Source organism: Tamandua tetradactyla, chromosome 3, assembly GCF_023851605.1.
Source record: "Tamandua tetradactyla isolate mTamTet1 chromosome 3, mTamTet1.pri, whole genome shotgun sequence".
Classification (NCBI taxonomy): domain Eukaryota; kingdom Metazoa; phylum Chordata; class Mammalia; order Pilosa; family Myrmecophagidae; genus Tamandua; species Tamandua tetradactyla.
The window spans coordinates 44,884,739-44,905,395 of NC_135329.1; the positions used below are offsets into that span (position 1 = coordinate 44,884,739).

Genomic DNA, 20,657 nt, shown 5'->3' on the forward strand with positions numbered 1-20,657 from the left:
CCAGATTCCACAACCTAGAGAAGTTCAGGAAGATCCATGCAGGTTATTATCAACTTGGATATGGAATTTCGATATGGATTACCGACTTGGATATGGAATTCACATTGAACTTTTGATCACATTTATCTGTTGATTTTTGTTCCTTAAAATTAATACCATACCTGATGCTAAAGTGGAAGAAACATTTCAAAAGTTGTGACAGGAAAAACATCATTTCGAAAGAGGCTAAAAATTATAATGACAGTGTAGGTAGCAGAATAACTAAATTCTACTCATCCCACTATCCTTGACTTTTGATATTAATTATGCTACAAAAATATATCTGTGTGACAGAGCACGGGGTGGATAGTCAAATGAACTGGTTGATTTCTGAGTTTGCTTCATGTTCACTTCACTTTTTCTGTCAACTTTAAATCAAATGAAGTTGATAGATTTTCAGGGGAAGATAATATTAATTTAAAACTAGAGACTTGTGGGAAAAAAGAGATGATTTTCTGCAAGTATAATCCTAAAGTGTCCAGATATAGAGAAGTACTTTTCTATGTTGATTATACAGCCATGTTTATATTTTTATATATTCTAGATAAATTTTTATTGATTATGTGTGTTGCTATACCTTCTTTCAGGTTTTTGTTTGTGTAGATTTTCAATGGGATTCTTTGATGAAAAGCAAAACCAATTAAATGCAGTTGTATTTATTAATCTTTATCATATTATTTTGGTTTTTATGTTTTGTAAAGAAGCCTTTCATAGCTTACCCTCCAGACACACATTTCAGGAGATATTTCTTTAAAAAATTTTTTAAGACATTTTGAATTAAGTAGGATACAATTTACTATTTTCTCCATATAAATAATCAATTTCCCACTATCGTTTATTTATATTCCTGGTCATCAGTAATACTTTCAAAATCAAATTTCCATACATGCACGGGAATGTGTGGACTCTCCGCTCTGTTCTCTTAGTTGATTTTTTTAAATCCTGAAACAGTTTCCAAAGTTCTCATTATTATAACTTAATAAATACCCCATTTCTTCAATTCTAAGATGATGTCATTAATATTCATACATTATTGTTTGCTGTAGAACTACAAGGCAATGTATGACTGCCAATGAAATTTGAAACAACATAAATTGTATGGTAAGTCTTGGTTCCAGGTATGTTAAATTACGAAAAATATGCATCTTAGAAATTAAGACAAACTGCAGATACTGCTATGAGATAGGGTTAGTCCACCACCTTTTTCTTATTTTAGTGGTGTCTTTGCTCTTTTAGATCTTTTAATTTTCCTTAAAATTTTAAGATCTTTTTTTATCAAAATCCAAACTGATCCATATTTTTATTGGAATTATATTGACTGTCAGATCAACAGTGGGACATTGATACCCTATTCTTGATCTTTCCATTCACAAATATATTTCTCCATTTTACATAACTTGATTAGCATTTATTTAATGTTTTTCAATGAAAGACTGAATTTTCTCCTTTAAGGTCTTTCAGATCTTTCAGTGACTATATTCCTGGGTCATATTCCTGGGTGTCTAGTGGAGTTTTGGTGGATATGTTCTTAAAAATTTTTCCTTTTGGTTTCTGAAGCATAAATATACAAACATTATTGGGAGTTTATGTTTTATTCAGTCATATTGCTGCAATTTATTTTTTGTTTCTAATAATATTCTGTCCATTTCTTTGGTTTCTTTGTGCACCATAATATCACCTGTGAATAATGAAAATGTTGATAAATCCTTATGCCTTTCATTTATTTTTTCACCCTATGGCAGACTGAGTTATAGTAAAATGCCAAATAGTGGCAATGACATTTGTTTCACCATTTAGAATGATGTTTATTGTACAGTTTTTTAAACTAGCTGTTATTTGCAGATTCAGGAAATTAATATTTATTCCTAGTTTGCTAAGAAAATTTTATCATAACTTTTTTAGGACTTTTTTCTTTTCTTTAATATTTTAATGTTTTGAATTAATATTTTTGTCTTAATATATGAATTTATTCTCTTTAATCTTCGTTATCCATTTCCATTCTTTTTTCTACTTCATCATAGGTAATCATTCTAAACTATATCTTTTTGTTTATATAGTTCTACAAAATGTCTAATATTGTGTGTGTATGCATGTTTTCAGCTCTTTGATGAATACAATATACAAAAAGAGAAGTGTCCAAATTATATAATTATAGTTCAGTGAATTTTCAGTGAGAACTCACTCATGTCAGCTAGTGCTCAGATTAAGAAATACCAACACTCAGTTCACTCTTTCCCCTTCTAATCTAAAAAGTAAATGTCTTTTAACTTCTATATATTAGTCTTGCCTGATTTTGGACTATAGAAATGGAAACAGATATGCTGTTAATTGTTCAGATATTCAGAATTTTTAAAGTACTTACTTTTATATTGTCACTCATGCATAGTATTTATTGTATAAATTTTATCCATTATGCCTGTTGGAATTTGGGTTGTTTTAAAATTTGGGTTTTTATATATAGTGCTACTTTAATATTCTTAGACATATCTTTTCATAAACGTATGTTTGAAATTCTGTTGCATGCAAACCTCAGGATGGTATTGATATTTCATGGGGGTGTGTAGCTTCAGTTTTTCTATATGCTGTTGGGCAGTTTTACAAAGTGATTGCACCAATATGAACTACCAACAACAATATATGGGAATTGCATTTGCTCCACATATTATATAAACTTGGAAATTTTCATCTTTCTTCATTTTGCTTATTCTGTTTTATGGGTAATTTTGTCTAATTGCAGATTTAATTTGCGTTTTCCTTATAGTTAATAAAATTGAGCACCTTTTCATTAGTTATTGGTCATATAGATAGCTTCTTTTTTCAGATGCCTATTTGAATCTTTGCCAGTTTTTGTTATTGGATTTGTTTTATTCTGACTGATTTTAAGCATTCTTTATGTATTCTGAGTATTATTATACAAATATATGTGAAATATATATGAAATGGGTAACTTCTTACTCTTTGTTCCTTTGTAAGAACTCTCTCAATTATACCTTTGTTGAACAAAAGTTATTAATTTTATTGTAAATTAGTTTATCCATTTTTAATTTAAGGTTAGCACTTTTTGCATACTTTTCAAGAAATGTTTACTCCAAGATTATGACGATAATTTCATATTTTTCTTTTAAAGATTTATTAATTTAATTTTGTTTTTGCATGGGCAGACACTGAGAATTGAATCGGGTCTCTGGCATGGCATGGCAGACAAGAATTCTGCCACTGAGCCTCCTTTGCACCACCCGAATTTAACTTTTAAATTTAGAACTAAAGTGTACCTCGAATTGATTTTTCATATGGTAGGACAGTAGGTCTCAAAGTTTATTTTTCTGTTTATTGAAAAAATTTTTCTTTCCAAACTTCACTGCCACATTTATCACCATGGAGTGATTGTATATATGTAGATCACTTTTTGGGCTTTATGTTACATCTGCTCCATTGGGTTAATATCCTTGAACAAATACCTCATTGGTTTAATTGATAGGTATTTATATCGGGTAGTGTATGTCTCAAGCTTTGTGTTTCTTTTTCCGTATTGCCTTGACTCTGCTTGACACTTTGCATTTTCTTTTAAATTTTAGAATCTCTTGTCAATTTAAAAAAACCTGCTGGGATTATGATTTGCTATTGTTTTGAATTTGTAAATTAATTTGAAGAGAAGTGTCATTTTGCCGCTATTAATTCATCCGTTCCATGGACATATTTCCTGTAATTAATTTAAACCTTCTTTAATTTTTTTCCTTAATGCTTTGTAGTTTTCAGTGCAGAGGACATTGACATTTTTTATTAGACTGATATCTAGGTATTGATTTTTTGATACTTTCATGAAGAGTAACCTTTTATTTTATAGTTGCTGACATACTGACAATTAGATATTAAACCTTGACATAGTATACTGTTGCCTGCTAATTTTATTACTTACAAAGATTGTTTTTATAAAATTTTCATATTTTACCTATAGATGTTTTTGGCTTTTCTCCATGCTAAATAATATCATCTGTGAAAAAAATCACAATGTTTTTCTTCCAATCTTATTCCTTCTATCATTTCATTTTTCTTGTCTTATTGCACTGTGTAGGAACTGGGCTCAATAGTGTACAGAAGTAGTAATAGTGGGTATCCTTTTCTCAGTCCCTGTCTCAGGAGGAAAGCTTTTAATAATTCATCATTGAGTAAGATATATGCTCAAAGTCTTTTGTAGACATTCTAAAGATGATTAAGGAAGCTCTTTCTATTAAAAGGTCTTGTGAATGTTGTGAATGGATATTGGTTTTGTTGTGAGTGGGTGTTTTGGATCTCTCAGTGATCAACTGTCTTGTCATCTTCTGTCCATGTGGTTTGTTTGACGGTCTCTAAGATGACTTCTGGGGCTCATACCCTAGTACAGGCTCATCCCTTACTGTACCAGGGTTGGTGTGGGTGATAGTAGCATATCACATACGTGATGGTATGTCTTTTCTGATATTAGATTTAAAAAACTGCAGCATCTGTCTTGGGCACAAGCTCTTTCTCTCTTGCTTTCTTGGATCATTCTTTCTGAGGAATGACATACTGTGAACAGTTTATTGTAGAGGCTGTGTGGCACAGAGCTGCAGATTTAGGGGCCCAGGTCATGTCTTCGGAGACTGCAGCACCATCCCACAACAGGACCTTCCGAGGACTCTGAGCCAAAAACGCTTAGCTAAGCTGCTCTCAGTTTCCTGGGTTTTAGAAACGGTTGTTTTAAACAGCTAATTTCAGGATATTTTATTATAGAGTAGCTGTTAGCAACACATATAGTAAATTACGCTGACTTTCAACTATCAAATCACATTCCTTGCTCCACTACCTTGCAGAGTATTTTCCCTTTACACATTTTTCTGGATTTGATTTGTTAATATTTTCATTTGGATTTTTTTTCAACTTATTTTCTAAAGAGTGATATGTAATTGTCCTTTATTGTAGCCTTTATTGTAGACATTCTAAAGATGATTAAGGAAGCTCTTTCTATTATAAAGTCTTGTGAATGTTGTGAATGGATATTGATTTTGTTGTGAGTGGGTGTTTTGGATCTCTCAGTGATCAAATGTCTTGTTCCTTGTTCAGTTTTGGTATTTGGGTGTTAGTCAGTGTTCTCTAGAGAAACAGAACCAACAGGAGAGATCTGTAAATATGAGATTTGTAAAGGTGTCTCATGCTACTGTGGGAATGGAAGAGTCCAAAATCCGTAGGGCAGGATGTGAAGCTGGTGGCTCTGATGAAGGGTCTGGACAAACTTAAAGTAGAAGCTTACTGGCTGAGGAAGCAGTGAAAGAGTTTCTCTTCTTCCTGAAAAGCTTTCATCTGGTTGGATTGTCTCAATGTGGGAGATGCACCTTAGTTGATTGCAGATGTAATCAGCCACAGATACAGTCAACTTACTGATGATTTAATATGCCAGCCTTCCAGTTATCAACCAGCCATGAACTATCCAGACAACTGGGCATAATCAATGGCAAAGTTGACCCCAAAACCTAACCATCGCAGGCCACCCCTTGTCAGCTTTACACATCACCTTGAAATATGCTTAATTTCCAAAAGAACAAAATAGCAGACATATGTTTTGCCTAACAATATTCAACTGTCCTTCATACAACTGGAAATGCATTGCGTCTGTCCAGAATAGAGTGCAATCCTTAGGTAATATTCACTCTTAAACTTCATATCCTATGATTTAAGTACTATAACATGAACAATATGATAAGAAGAAAACAAGATGTTTGTTTATGCATAAATGCAGACACACTCATAACAAAACAGGGAAGAAATGTTAATACAATTTCAGTCCTCCTTTCTGTAGCTGATCACATCGTTGCAGTTTATATTTATCACTACCTTCTTCTACTGCCCATTCCATGTTCCCATTATCCTGAGCAAGCACTTCAGCTGGCTATGGTTTCTTGCCAGGTGGGTGACACAGACCTTCATTCCTGAAGTTTCTGGGCCATTGGTAGTCTGGCCTGCACAGAGTTGTTGTCATTTTCCATTGGCTTTAATCACAGGGCATGGTAACACTAAGAGACACCCTAGGGAATCTCCTGTATTCCAGGGAAACTCTTCTTTACCTCCACTGTGTAGTTGCAGTCCTATTTCCCCTTAATAGTCAGGATCAATTACCCCAGACAGAACAGTAATCCTCTTTCGTGTTTGTTGATTCATTGGAATGAGAAACCCAAAGGAGCCAGGTGACAGTCTTAGATCCCAGTTCGATGGTCCCCTGGTAGGAGCACTTCTCCTTTTGGAATTAAGACCTGTGAACAAGCAGACCTTATGGTTTCAGGACGGAAAGCAAAAATTTTGCTAATGGATCACTAGGGGTGATAGTGAGGGGTGCCACTCACATCCCCACCTCTTGATTCCTAAACATGTGGATCCTGACAGTGGGAGAAACAGCACCACAGAGTGAATGCTGCTTCAGAGCATACACAACCTCCTGTGGACTTGCAAGGTATTGCCACCTAGTTGACACCATAATTGTGTCTTCAAAAGGCTATTCCACTGTTCTACCAACCCAGCTGCCTCTGGATGATGGGTGTCCTGGTTTGAAAGGAAGTATGCCTCCTAAGAAAAGCCATGTTTTAATATAAATCCCATTTCATAAAGGTAGACTAATCCCTATTCAATACTGTACGTTTGAAACTGTAATCAGATCATCTCCCTGGATGATGTGATTTAGTCAAGCATGGTTGTTAAATGGAATTAGGTGATGACATGTCTCCACCCATTTGGGTGGGTCTTGATTGGTTTATTGGAGTCATATAAAAGAGGAAACGTTTTGGAGAAAGAGATTCAGAGACAGCAGCACCACAAGCAGAGAGTCCACAAGCCAGTGACCTTTGGAGATGAAGAAAGAAAATGCCTCCAGAGGAGGTTCATGAAACAGGAAGCCAGAAGAGAAAGCTAGCAGATGATGCCATATTCACCATGTGCCCTTCCAGATGAGAGAGAAACTCTGACTGTGTTTGCCATATGCCTTTCCACTTGAGAAAGAAATTGTGAACTTCATCGGCCTTCTTGAACGAAGGCATCTTTCCTGGATACCTTAGACTGGACATTTCTATAGACTCATTTTAATTGGGACATTTTCTCGGCCTTAGAACTGTAAGCTAGCAACTCATTAAATTCCCCTTGTTAAAAGCCATTCTGTTTCTGGGTATATTGCATTCTGGCAGCTAGCAAACTATAACAATGGGGAACATGCTAATACCAGAGCATTCCATGAGCATGTGGCCATTCCACACTCATTTGCTGTGAGATATGTTCTTTGATCAGAAGCAGTGCTGTGTGGAATAACATGATGCTGGGTAAGGCATTCTGTAAGCCCATGTGAAGTAGTTTTTGTGGAAGCATTGCGTGCATGGAATTCAGACCCATATCTGGAGTATGTATCTTTTCCAGTTAGAACAAATTGTTGCCCCTTTCATGATGGAAGTGGTCCAATGTAATCAACCTGCCACCAGGTAGCAGGTAGATCACCTCAGGAATGGTGCCATATGGGGAGCTGAGTGTGGATCTCTATGGCTGGCAGATTGGGCACTCAGCAGTGGCCTAGCCAGATTGGCCTTGGTAAGTGGGGAAGCCCATGCTTAACCTCCATCCCAACCATCAGTCCATTGGGCAATGGGAGGAGTGACTGAGGAAAGAGGATGACTTGTATCCACAGGAGTGTCTTCTTATCCACTTAATTATTAAAACCCTCCTCTGCTGAAGTCACCCTCTGGTTAACATTCACATGGGACACAAATATCTTCATGTTTTTTAGCCCACTCTGAAAGATCTATTCAGAAACCTCTTCCCCAGACCTCTTTGTCACCAATTTTCCAATCATGCTCCTTCCAAGTCAAGTACCTGACCACCTAGCCAAACCATTAGCAACAACCCATGAGTCAGTATACAAACGCTCCTATGGCCAATTCTCCTTCCAAGCAAAATGAACAATCAGGTGCACTGCTCAAAGTCTGGCCCACTGGGAGGATTGCCCCTCACCTTTAAGGACATCCTACAGTAGAATTGTAGTGCTACAGCTGTCCACTTCCACGTGGCCCCCGCATAACATGCAGAACCCTCTGTAAACCAGGCCCGAGTTTTTTCTTCCTTGTTCAGTTGACCATAAGGAACTCCCAAAGAGGCCATGGCTTTGATCTGAGAAAGAGCAGTTAATGTGCCAGGAGTGGAGGGCGTGGCATTTGGGGCATTTCCTCATGCAACTTTCTTCTGCCTTAGTAGCAGCTTGAGCCCATTTACATTTTATGATGGAGTGCAGCTGTTCACACCCAATTTTATAGCTTGGTGTGTCAGACAACACCCAGCTCATAATAGGCAACTCAGGTCTCATTAATTTGGTGGCCCCTGGTTAATTTTTCAGTCTCTACTAAAGCCCAGTAATAGGGTAAAAGCTATTTCTCAAAAAGAGGGCAGTTATCTGAAGTGGATGGTAAGGCTTTGTTCCAAAATCCTAAAGATCCATGTTGTGATTCTTATTTAGTGGCCTGCCAAAGTCTCCAGACAGCACCTCTGTTTACCACTGACACTTCCAGCACTATTGAATTTACTGGATCATATGGTCCAAGTGGCAGAGCAGTTTACACAGCAGCCTGGACATGTCACAGAGCTTCCTCTTCTTACAGTCCCCAATTAAAGCTAGCAGATTTTCTGGTCATTCAGTAAATGGGCCAGAGTAGCACACCTAGATGGGGATATGTTTTCTACAAATCCAAACAGGCCAACTAGGCATTGTACCTCTTTTTTTAACATAGGAGGGGCCAGATGCAACAGATTATCCTTCATCTTAGAAGAAGTATCTCAACATGCCCCACACCACTGGATACCTAGAAATTTCACTGAGGTGAAGGCCCCTGTATTTTTGTTGGATTTATCTCCCATCCCCTGACATGCAAATGCCTTACCAATAAGTTTAGAGTAGCTGCTACTTCATGCTCACTACATCCAGTGAGCATGATATCATCAGTATAATGGACCAGTGTGATGTCTTTTGTGAGGGCAAAACTATCAAGGACCTTGTGAACAAGATTTTGACATAGGGCTGGAGAGTTGATTTACCCCTAAGGCAGAACAGTGAAGGCATACTGCTCACCTTGCCGACTGAATGCAAATTGTTTCTGGTGGCCCTTACTGCCAGCTATTGAGTAAAAAGCATTTGCCAGATAAAGCTGCAGACCAGGTACCAGGTGACATGTTGATTTCCTCAATCAGTGATACGCATCTGGGATATCTGCTCCAAGTGGAGTCAGCATCTGGTTAAGTTTACAATAATTTGCTGTCACCCTCCGACTCACATTTGTTTTCTGCACAGGCCAGATAAGAGAGTTGAGTGAGCATGTGGTGGAAATCACCACTGCTGCATCCCTCAAGTCCTTAAGAGTGGCGCTAATCTCTGTAATCCCTCCAGAAATATGGTATTGCTTCTGATTCACTAATTTGCTATGTAAGGGCATTCTAGTGGCTTCTACTTCACCTTTCCTACGTAATAGCCCTCATTCCATGAGTTAGAGAACCAGTGTGGGGATTCTGCCAGTTGAGGATGTTAAATCCAATTATGCATTCTGGAACTGGGGGAATGACCACAGAATGGGTCAGCTGGCCCACTAGACACACTGTGAAATGGACCTGAGCTAAAACTCCATCGCTCACCTGACATCTTTAAACCCCTACTCTGACTGCTGGACCAGAGTGATGTTTTGGGTCTCCCAGAATTAGTATCACTTCTGAGACACTGTTCAGCAATCCCCCAAATATTGGATCATTTCCTTTTCCCCAGTGCACAAGCACCCTGGTAAAAGACCTATAAGTCTCCTTGGGAAGACTGGAAGGAAGATTAATAGTGTAAATTTGCAGCAGTGTAAAATGGCCCTTCCCCAAGGTACCCGGCCCTCCCGCTATTTGAGGGGCACAGGGTCTGTAAACTGTCTCATGTCTGGGAATTGATTAAATATCACAGTCCTGAGAGGTAATCTAATGATACATTGATTAGGACAGTGAGATCTGGGGAATGTAGATTATTGGTGGTGGTGGTAGATCTTAAAGTTCTGTGAGGAGTGGGACAAAATAATTTTAGTAAATCTTCTTTAGTAAAGTCCTGCCTTCAGTTTTGAAGAATATTTAATGGGCTATGATATGATTTTATTTTATTTTTTTTCTGTTGTGCATGTCCTAAGTAGTATCCTATTACCTTAAGTCGTTTCCATTAAGGGATTATTTAAGGTAATTAAAAACATACATTTTTATAATTAACCCTAAAGATTTCTTTGAATAATACTTGCCTAATTGGCAAAATAATATCTTACACATATATTGAAAAAGAGGGAATCATTTGTAAGTTGTATTACTATTAGTAACAAATTGCATGTAATGTACTCATATCTATTGTACCAGTGTTGCAACAATATTGTTGAGACCTAGTGAGTGATGTAAAGGTAGATTGTGATACTGTACCCTCTACTCTTTTACCGTCAGAGATACTTGGGGATTCTGGGCTACACATGTCAAGTGGTAGACCATTTGTATCCTTCTCACCACATGTCTCTTACTAACATCAATCAGTGTTCCTTCTCATTTAATGAGTGTGTTACTCTGCTGCTTCTCTGAGCCAGCTGAGCTTGTGCTTTCATTGATAACATCATGAGGCTTAAACTTGGCTGCTGAGGCATTTCATTACCATTTACCCATCCTTGGTGCTCAGATCTCATTTTTATTTCTTTTTTGCCATAAGTAATCTCCTTGAAGTTCTCTGAAGGTCTTTACCCAGAGAAATAGGTAATAATAACATATTCTGATAACATCTGAGGTCCTATCGATATATTTTATTGATTTGCAAAGAAAGTATATATATGTATAGAATAATAATAATTATTATTATTATTTGCATGCGCAGGCACTGAGAATTGAACCCGGGTCTCCCGCGTGGTAGGCAAGAACTTTGCATGCTAAACCACCATGGCCTGCCCTGAAAGTATATTTTAAGTTGAAGAATCTGAATTAGGAAAACAAAGAGGGTAAATCGTAGTCATTTAATTCTTATTGGGTCATTGCCAAGGAGATGTTAAATTCTTATAGGGTGTAGCATTTAAATGTTCTAACTAATTAGGTTTATAAGTAGAGGGTACTGTAAATTTGAGTACAAACACCATTTTGATTGAGTGTTAAAGGATTCATGAAAGACAATATTGACAGCCAGTTGAAGTATTTGCCAGAATTTTGGCAGGATGTAAGATGCAATCCTAAATGAGAAGTGATGTGAATGGGTGAGTCCGAATTTGAACATGTGGAAGCCCTGATCTGTCAAATTTGGCGATTTTGTGAGTACATAGAAGTGATACATTTCTGTAAATCCTGAAAGTACAGAGCAGCATTAACACACGGTAATTAATAAAACTCTTATCCAGAGAAGTAGGTAATAGTAGCATATTTTTATGTTGTCTGAGGCCCTATTGATGTATTTTATTAATTTCCAAAGAAAGTGCATTTTAAGTTGAACAATCTAAATTAGCAGAACAAAAAATAAAACTGAGTCATTTAATTATTATTGGGAGTCACCATTGAGCCTCTGAAATATGTGAGATGAAAATTTGCCACTTTAAATAAAAATTAGTAATTTTGCCAAAATGAGGTATGTTTTGTTGTTTTCTTCCTGACTCATAATTGAGATCACTTGCGTCTTTATTTCATCAGAAAAAAAAAATGTTTCACACTTCCTATCTGTTGAGCCCTGTGTTAGATGCTAAGTATACAAAGACGTGAGGTTTATACCACTGGGGACTCATATTATAAAACATAATCCCTGACCTCAAGGAGACCAGTGAGAGAGATGCATCTATGAGAATAGTGATTTATATTATCAACCAATGAGAGAACGGTTACCATAGAGATATGTAAAAGTGAACTCAACTATGGTCACATATAGTCTACAAGGCTTCCGTGAATAGTTGTGCACTGCCCAGAGGATCCTGGCTCATGGGGATGGTGGGGTTCCATCCAGCCCGGGCTCTCTGTCACTCAGCCCTACTTGCTGGCTTGAAGTATGGATGCTCATAAGAAAAGGTTTTTCTGAGAATTTTTCTTTTCATAGGGAATGGCTTTTTCTAGTTCCTTTGTCAGAAGGAATACAATTTCCTAATTGTGCCCACACAGAAAGAAACACATTTTTACCATTTGTAGTGATCCAGAATTCATGAATTCAGAAGTTTATAGAGGGTTCTGTCTAGTTAGATGTGCTTAATTCACATCAAAGCAGGAAGAAATAAAGATCTTAATTTTGAGTTATGTTCAGATTTTCAAATCAGGACATACTTTATCAAGTATTGTCAGTTTCAATGTGAAAATATTAGACCTTCCTAGACACCAAACAATGCTGCTGAACTTTAGATTCAGAAGAAAATGGAGATAATTTACCTTATCCAGCCCCCTCATTTTATAAAGAAAGGGTTGCTTTAATGAAAAATGACAACATTTTATTTAACTCATGATGTTCTTATTTAAATACATATTTCTATTAATTCTGAAATATTTGTATATTTTCAGTTCAGTTACAGTATTTTTATTTCCTTGGTATCCAAAATAAATGTGGAGTAATTAGACTTGGGTTTGTTATAGAACATGGTATTGATGCGTCCTGTTAATAGTGAGCCTTCAGTATTTAAGGCAAATTGATATTCTTGATCAAGAAGCACTCATTTGATCAGCTGTCCTTTACATAGTAACTGTTCTGTTCCTGATCCTTCATATTTATTGTGTAATTAAAATAAATCAACATCTTCTTGATCTTCATTCTGGCTTTATTTGTCTTCTTAGTTCTCTTCGATATTTCTGAAAGGTAAGTTAGTACAATATAAATATTTCTTCAAGACAGGCAAGGGATTGCTTTATATTTAAAACAATTATTGTACATTTAAATAGCTTAAAAATGCTGTCAAAATTAGATTTGATTTTAGTATAATAATTTATGTTTGTGTACTTATCTGTATACTTTTTAGCTATTAATTTAATTTTTCTGTTCATCACCTCCTGTAGCTGACATAGAAGAAAGGATTAGGTGTCAAAAATCACACAAGTTCAGATAAATCATTAAGCAAAATCAAATTCATTCTCAAAGATGGCTTCAACTCTCTTTGTGTCTCAGTTTACTCAAGCTTTAATCAAGTAATTTACTGGTCCTTGAGTTATATTTTCAAGTAGCCTAAAAAATAAATTTAAGAATTGACGTGCTTTTTAACTTAAATTAATTACATTGATTTTTTTTTTTAACGAAGAAAAACATTTTAAGAATACAAAATGTTTCTATGATAATGAACTTTGAACATTTATCCCAAATCAGAATGTAAGGTCTCTTTCCTCCTACATATAACTCTGGCCAATTCTATTTTGTTGTTTTCTCCTTTGAGGATATTCAGTATTTGCTTTTCATAAATATCTTAATATGTAGCTTTGTATATATGTACTTTATTTAGAATAAACATGTGTCCATATATATCCACCTTAATTTCTTTTTTAATTGGACAAGCCAAGAAGAAGAAGGTTCTTAAACTTTATGAAGTCCTTAAGAACATGCTGAATCTGTGAATCCTCATCCTAGAAAAACATATAAATGTGCAGATACAACTAACGTGGAGTTTACAGTTTTAGACAATTTATGGGAGACTCTAAACCTTGCATAGAAACCAGATTCAGGGACACCCTTATAATTTGTGGGGCTCCGGGTAAATACATTTAGAGGCCCTATTTTTGGAAACACTTTGATCAAAAATCACATTATCTAATTAATGGACCCAAGTGAGGTATAGTGATCTGTTGATACGGATTTAGAATAATGACTGAAAAATATGTAGTTACCTGATTTTCATTGCCCTATCAGAATATCGGAAGATGCTTCTGTAGTACTTTGGCACCAAGACTTATTATTCAGGCCCAGGAACTATCTCTTTGGATTCTTTATTCTCAAATATGCTCCTTCTGGCTAATTTAATGACTCTCAAAGGTTTTCACTGTACTTTTTTGAAGATGACCATAAATTAGATTTTCATCACAGAAGTATGTGGGGAAATGTGACTGTAATTGATTTACTGGTTGACTGAAAATTTTTTTTTTTGAAATACATAACATTAAAGTAGAAAATAATACATCCTCCAATTGTTTCTTCTGTCGATCTTTTTAGACCATAATCACTGCTTTTCTAAAATGTGAGTTTTTTCAGCTTTGACCAAAGCCCTGCCTTCCTAACTTCACTTTTGGAGGGGAAGACAGGCAGAGCAAGGTTTATCCCATTCATGCAAGGACTGTCTGTCCTAGAAACCTGTGCGGTTATGAACACATTACATCAGTCAAGACAATAGAGGACATTTACCTGAAGGACTCGTTGTCTCAAAAGTACTAAAAGCCTTGGAAAGAGATAGGCACACCCATCCCTGGGGGACTGACAGTGGAGTAAAGCCTGAAGATAGAAGTAGGTGAAGTGCTCTGGGAGCCAGCAGCATGGAGCGTGTGGAGTAAGAGACATCTGCTGCCACCTTTGGTTAATGTACCTTGGAGGTAGCACCATAATAAAAGTGTGGCAGGTAAAGGCTGATGCACGGTCACGCACGTGTAGCTCAGGCCAAGGGTCTGTGGTGGTTGCTAATGTTCTAGAGCCCTGACTCATCCTCTGCCAAGTGTAAGTGAGGGTTCCCCAAATTCAGTGGGTCAATAGGATCCAAAGAGCCCAATTTCATGTGACCCCTCAAAAGAAATGCAGTGCCAGCCAGCAGAAGAGATGCACTTAGCAGTCTGCTCTCTTGGAAGTGGGCCCAACAACAGGACCACAGACATGAGCTCTAGACTCCTTGGGTTCCTTTGGACAATTTCTGACTGGAAAGTCAGAAAGTGCTTTGCAGGGGAAAGCAAGAACCCGTATGTGCTGGGCCAGTCTTCACTTGTGGTGCCCCTCCTGCAAGTCACCGTTAGACCTCATCACTCAAAAGTTTCAAAGAGGCATTCAGGAATTATTTTCCAGAAAACACTCAAATGGAGGGAATCCCTGTGATGTGGGGCCTGGGATCCGCTTTCCAGGTATAAGGGGGTATTGACCAGGCTACTTCAGTTTGGAGATAGCATTAGTTTTGTGACTGAGTCCGTGAAGTTCATTCCTATTTCTATCTTCAGACTCACTGAGCAGAAAATGAAAGATCTGATACCCTTGGCTGTTTGCAGTTTCACCTGTGGCAAAAAGAACATCAGCATGTATGGGGATGAAGTTTTTGTCAAAAATGATCATGCTGTTTTTGTAGAGACTTGTAACAATTTAGCTTTGGAATCAAAAGGTTGGCTTATTTTTCCCTATTGAAGTACCACAAAAAACATCTAGTTGTACAGCTAATTGATGGCAACTGTTGATGTTTGATGTAACATCAGATTAGCTGAGCTTTACATTCATCAGAGTATTTGTCTAAGGCTGTTATTAGACTCTTGTCTGCATCCCCCTGTGAAGTGTTCACTGCACAGCTGCTTTGTCTTCTCAAGCGCGAGAAGATAATGGAAGCAATCAAGCCGTGTTTGATGCTCATTTATTTATGTTTTCATTTGTCCTCTTTCTTCTTGGTTCACTATTTTGGTGGACTGGCTCCCATTTCTTTGTGTTTCCTAATTGTTTTCAAGTATAAAAGCAACAAAGGAAACAAATCTAGCCACTGTGACTTAAATCTGTTTTGCTTAATGTGATCCATGGCCTATCCTTTTTTTAATTTTCCTGTTTATGCAAATTTATTTATAAAATTAAGGAAAGTGCATAGCAATAAACTGACAGTTGCCTCTTTTGCAAACAGTCAGGGTTGTAGTGAGTTTAAAGGACATATTTTTAGATTAGCTTCTTAGGCCAAATATAGCAGATCACTTTTCCTTTTCTTTTGATCCTAGTTTTCAGGGGCAGAAGAAAAAAAGATCAGTTGAGATATTTCCATTAACATATTGAAGCTTTTGAAGCTTAAAAAAATTTGAAGTTTAGCAAGAAATATTCTCAAGGTATTATTAATACCAGTGTGTTTTGAGATTGTTATTGCAAATATTGGAGTAATTATAGGATTTGAACTTTCTTTATAAACTTCAACCTTCTTGTTACATAATTTACAATTCATAAAATTTTATTGTCAAATAGACTTTTATTTTCTAAAATTTGGTTCTGTATTATTTAGAAGTATATAGAAAATTTGGCAAAAGAAAATAAGGCTCTCTTTCAACTCAGAGGATGTATTTTGTATAATGTTGGGCAAGATAGAGGACATATTATAAAAGGAAAAGATTGATAAATTTGATTATACTAAAATAAAAACATTTGCCACCATAAGATATAGTAAATAAAGCAAAAAAGGCTAATTTAAAGTAGGAGCAAATCACAATACACACAAGCAACAAAAGTTCAAGTTTTTGTTTAAAAGAAATAGCATGTAATGGCATGAAAGCCAGTTTTTAATATAGGGAGATAGGTATTAGTCATGTATGTGTGTGTGTATATCTGCACATGCATGTGTATATAAACAATGTGTGCATAGATAGATAGAAGTACATAAATAGATAACTAGAGACAGACAGAGAGGTAGGTATTGATATCTTAACATGAAGTACCGATATATGTCCTAGAAGCATGGACTGTATGTAACACTGAGCGCCTCTAGAAATCAGACCTTGGTTTCTAAATACCGTTCTTCACTAAAAGGAGCCCAGGCTCTTGAGAAAAGTTTGATTCTTGAAGGTACAAGGATGAGCTTGGAATGTATTTTTTGAGTCAGAAAGTAAGGGAGCACTTAAAGAGTGATGTGGCCTGTGCAAAGGGCAGAGGAACCAACTTGGAGAAGTTCCCTAAATGATTGATAATTAAATGGAGCAGAAGAAATAGCTCTAAGTAGAAGCCAACTAATAAATAAAGAAGAAATAATGCAGTTAAATACTGCCAATGGATGCTAAAACTAATGGGTAGAAATTATATTTACATAATCTCAATGTATCTCCCCATAAATTCCTTCTCAATTACAAAAGTAAAATTATAACTATAGAATACAGAAACTTGGAAAACTCCACATCTTAACCAAGTGGTCAGAATTAATCATGATGAGGACACAGTACCATATTTGTGAAATTTCTAACAAAATGAGTAAGATGAACCTAAATACAAGGGAAGAGAAGGCAATTTGCAATCGAGACACATTCTACAAAATAACTCATATTTCTAAAAAATGTCTGCATCAGGCAAGATTAAAGGATGGAGTGCTTCTGATTACAAGAGACTAAAGAAACATTAACTAAATGCAGCGTCGTCCTGGATTGGATCTTGGAGTGGGAAAGAATGGGTATAAATAAAATTAGTGAGACAATAAAATTTGAATATGTGGATTTGACTTGGTAAGGTATTTGGAGATAATTCTTCGTAAGTCTCTTGCATTTCTGCACAATTTGCAGGCAGAAGCACTGACTGCTTTTGTTTTAGATTATCTTTTTCTGTATGCTTGTATAGAAAACAGCCTTGGAAGGTAGACATAGAGGCTCTGTTCTGGTCAGAGGGCAGGTATGCAGGTTGTCCAGTATTGTAACCTTCTGTGTGTGCAGTTCTCAAACCTGGCCCTTTTTGTGTTTTCCTGTGGGAATTCAGGATCCTGGAATACATGCAGGATTGCTGATAATCTTTTTACTGTTATTTTGTGAGTAATAAAATCCTTTGTCTTTGAACCAGGAGTCTTGAATCTTCTTCCAGCACCCATCAAACTGTGCCTGGCTAAGTTTTTAGCTTTCAGGTAGGGTAAAATCTCAGAACATTCGCAGTTCTTAGCTGGTATCTATGATTAGTGTCTTGAATTTCTTAATTGAAATGGGTTATATAAGCACTAACCTTTGTTCTCAGAAAAAAAAACTGCATAGCTATTTAAGTGTAAATGAAAAGAAAAACAATGTTGAAAAGAAAAAAAAAAGGAGTGTTTACTTGCAAATTTATCATATAAGCACAAATGATGGACCAGCAAAATGGAATCAGTAATAGACATTTCACCAAAGAATCAACATATATGAATAACAAACATGTTCATATGTGGAAATAAAAATAAAGATTACAATAAAATGGAAATTTTGTAACATTCAATTAACCGAAATAAAAACCTTGATTGGAGAGAGTGTGCATTCATAGATATTACAATAAATTGTTGGTGGAAATGTAAATTCTAAAACCACTGTTTTAACAACTTTTGTCATTATCATACCCTACAGCCCATCACTTTCATTCTTAACTATATACCAAGGAAATATCCTTGCACTTGCTAATTGGAGTCACAAGCAAAAAGCTGAAAATAATTCAAACGCCATGAAGCAATAACATAGATAACTAAACCTGGTCATTTTCACACAATATGATATTTTGCAGCTCTTGAACATGAGTGGATATGGATGAATCTTTGCAGTAATTATTAAGTTTTACAAAGGTGTTTTCCACATGATTGTTATAAATACATTTCAAACGTTTGGTTGATATGAAATCTCTTTTAAAAGGTTTATTGCACTTGTTTTCAGAATAGGATATAGAAAAATAGCAAAAGACCATTGTGTCCACTGTAACATATGTAAAGACTAGATATACTACAAAATCATGTTTCTTTAAAATCCGCAGAAGAGCTGTCCATAAATGCAACTAAAAGAACAAAAGTCAAGAAAATAAAATCCTTTCCTAGAAGAGGAGAAACCCACAGTTGGTGGAGGCGCCATCAAAATAGATGGAATAAGAAAAAACCATTCAAATATTCTACAAATGTTAAATTGCTGTATGTACCTGGTAGGATGCATCAATTTCCAAAGAGCTGCAAAGAGAAAGTTGGCATCTACTCACCAACTCCTTCCCACAGTCCTCCGGTGAGTGTATGGAGTTACTATGCTGGTATCTGGTAACAGGACAGAAAGATTGGGAGAAAATGTCCCTCTCGGGTATGATTTACACTCACTGAATGCACTGTGAAAGACCTCTGACAGCTGACAGCAGGACGGCTAAGTGGAAAGAGACTAGAACAGTACCGAAAGTTGACCACGGAGTTGGAATTATCAGGAAGGAACTCCCATAGATACATTAAGAAATACAGAGGAAAAGGTGAACCACATGGTGAATAAACACGGAATTTCATCACAGAGATGGAAATTTTAAAAAATTAACTGGAAATGTTAGAAATGAAAAATATAAGACATAAAAAAAATCTCTCACTTGGGCTTAATAGCTTGGTGGGGACAACAAAAGAAGTAAAAACTGAAATTAAATATGGACAAATAGAATAATCCAAACTGAAACACATAGAGATTTTAAAAACAGCGTTTAAAGAAGGCCATTAAGAAAAAGAAAAAAAAAAGAAAAGGAAAGAGGATTCAAGATGTCTAAGGGCAATATCAGAGTTTCTACTTTAAATTTAACTGGTGTCCCAGAAGCAGAAATAGGAGAATGAAATAAAAGGGAAATCTGAAATTATAATGTCCAAGAATTTCTTAAGTTGATGAGATATCAATGTATGCTATTAGAAGATCAGCAATTTCCCAAGCACGATAAAATAAAACAAAGCAAATTTAAAACAAACAATGGGAAGGAGTTAATAGAATTTATTCTTTTAAGATTTTTACATTAATCATGAAGTGCTACAAATTACTTGATGTAGATGGTGACGGGTAAAGATATCTATTCTCAATTCTGTAACAACTCCTTAAAAAGGTAAAGTAAAACTCTAAAAATCAATAAAAGTTTGAGATATACTACCAACAACTAATTGATTCATCCAAAATTAAGCAGGAAAGAATTAACAAAGAAACAAAAAACAGATGGTACAAACAGAAAACAAAAACCCAGAGTAGTAGACTTAAATCTAACTATATAAAAAACTACCTTAATCTTGAAGGGAATAATAACTCCAACTAAAAAGCACAGATTGTCAGAATAAATGACAATACAACTTTATGCTGTTTACAAGAAATACACTGAAAAAGACAGAACAAATGGAAGAGTTTTAAAAAGACATACCATTTGAACACTAAGCGTAAAGAAACCAAGTGTGGCTATTTTAATATCAGACATGGCAGATTGTAAGTGGGAAGTTTTATGAAAATAGATTTATTTCCCCTCACTTCTTTTGGTTACAAGTCACCTGGCAACACTCAACCATAAGGTAGTATGGGAGATTTAGTGTAGCTGTGAGCCTAGGAAAAAGAGAAATAGTCTTCTTTGTGAAGAGCTAGTTAGTTTCTGCCTCAGAAACTTATGAGGGAACCTGTATTCTGTCACCTACCTGTTTTCTATGGGATGAATAGTTGTACGCTTTCATCCAAAATGCATCTTACACAGTGGCAATCCCCTGCTAACTACATTACCATATAATTTTTCATCCAAACCTTTAAGTGTCAAAGGGGACACTATTAATAATTACATTGACACCAGAGGTGTATTTTAGGATTGTTCCTGGCAACTGAGAAGTACTGTCATCCTAGATACATCCTAGATATCTTAAAAGACACCTGCTTTTAAGATATTTTGAATTGGATAATACCACACCATAGGAGAGTTAGTTTCCCAATGAGCAACAGAATGTGATGCTTGCTAATTTCTGATTTTACAC

General features: G+C 36.0%; 1 protein-coding gene across 15 annotated transcripts in view; it reads left to right on the forward strand.

Moving 5' to 3' along the window:
• Positions 1–20,657, forward strand: part of SNTG2 (syntrophin gamma 2) — a 484,887-nt gene that overhangs the window by 118,475 nt on the left and 345,755 nt on the right. For 7 of the 15 annotated variants that reach the window (XM_077153051.1, XM_077153046.1, XM_077153050.1 and 4 more), the window contains exon 3: positions 18,683–18,921. The exons of the other annotated variants lie outside the window; for them this stretch is intronic. In XM_077153051.1, the coding sequence (XP_077009166.1) occupies positions 18,683–18,921 (239 nt within the window). The remainder of the gene's footprint in view (positions 1–18,682; positions 18,922–20,657) is intronic. 15 annotated transcript variants of the gene reach the window in all.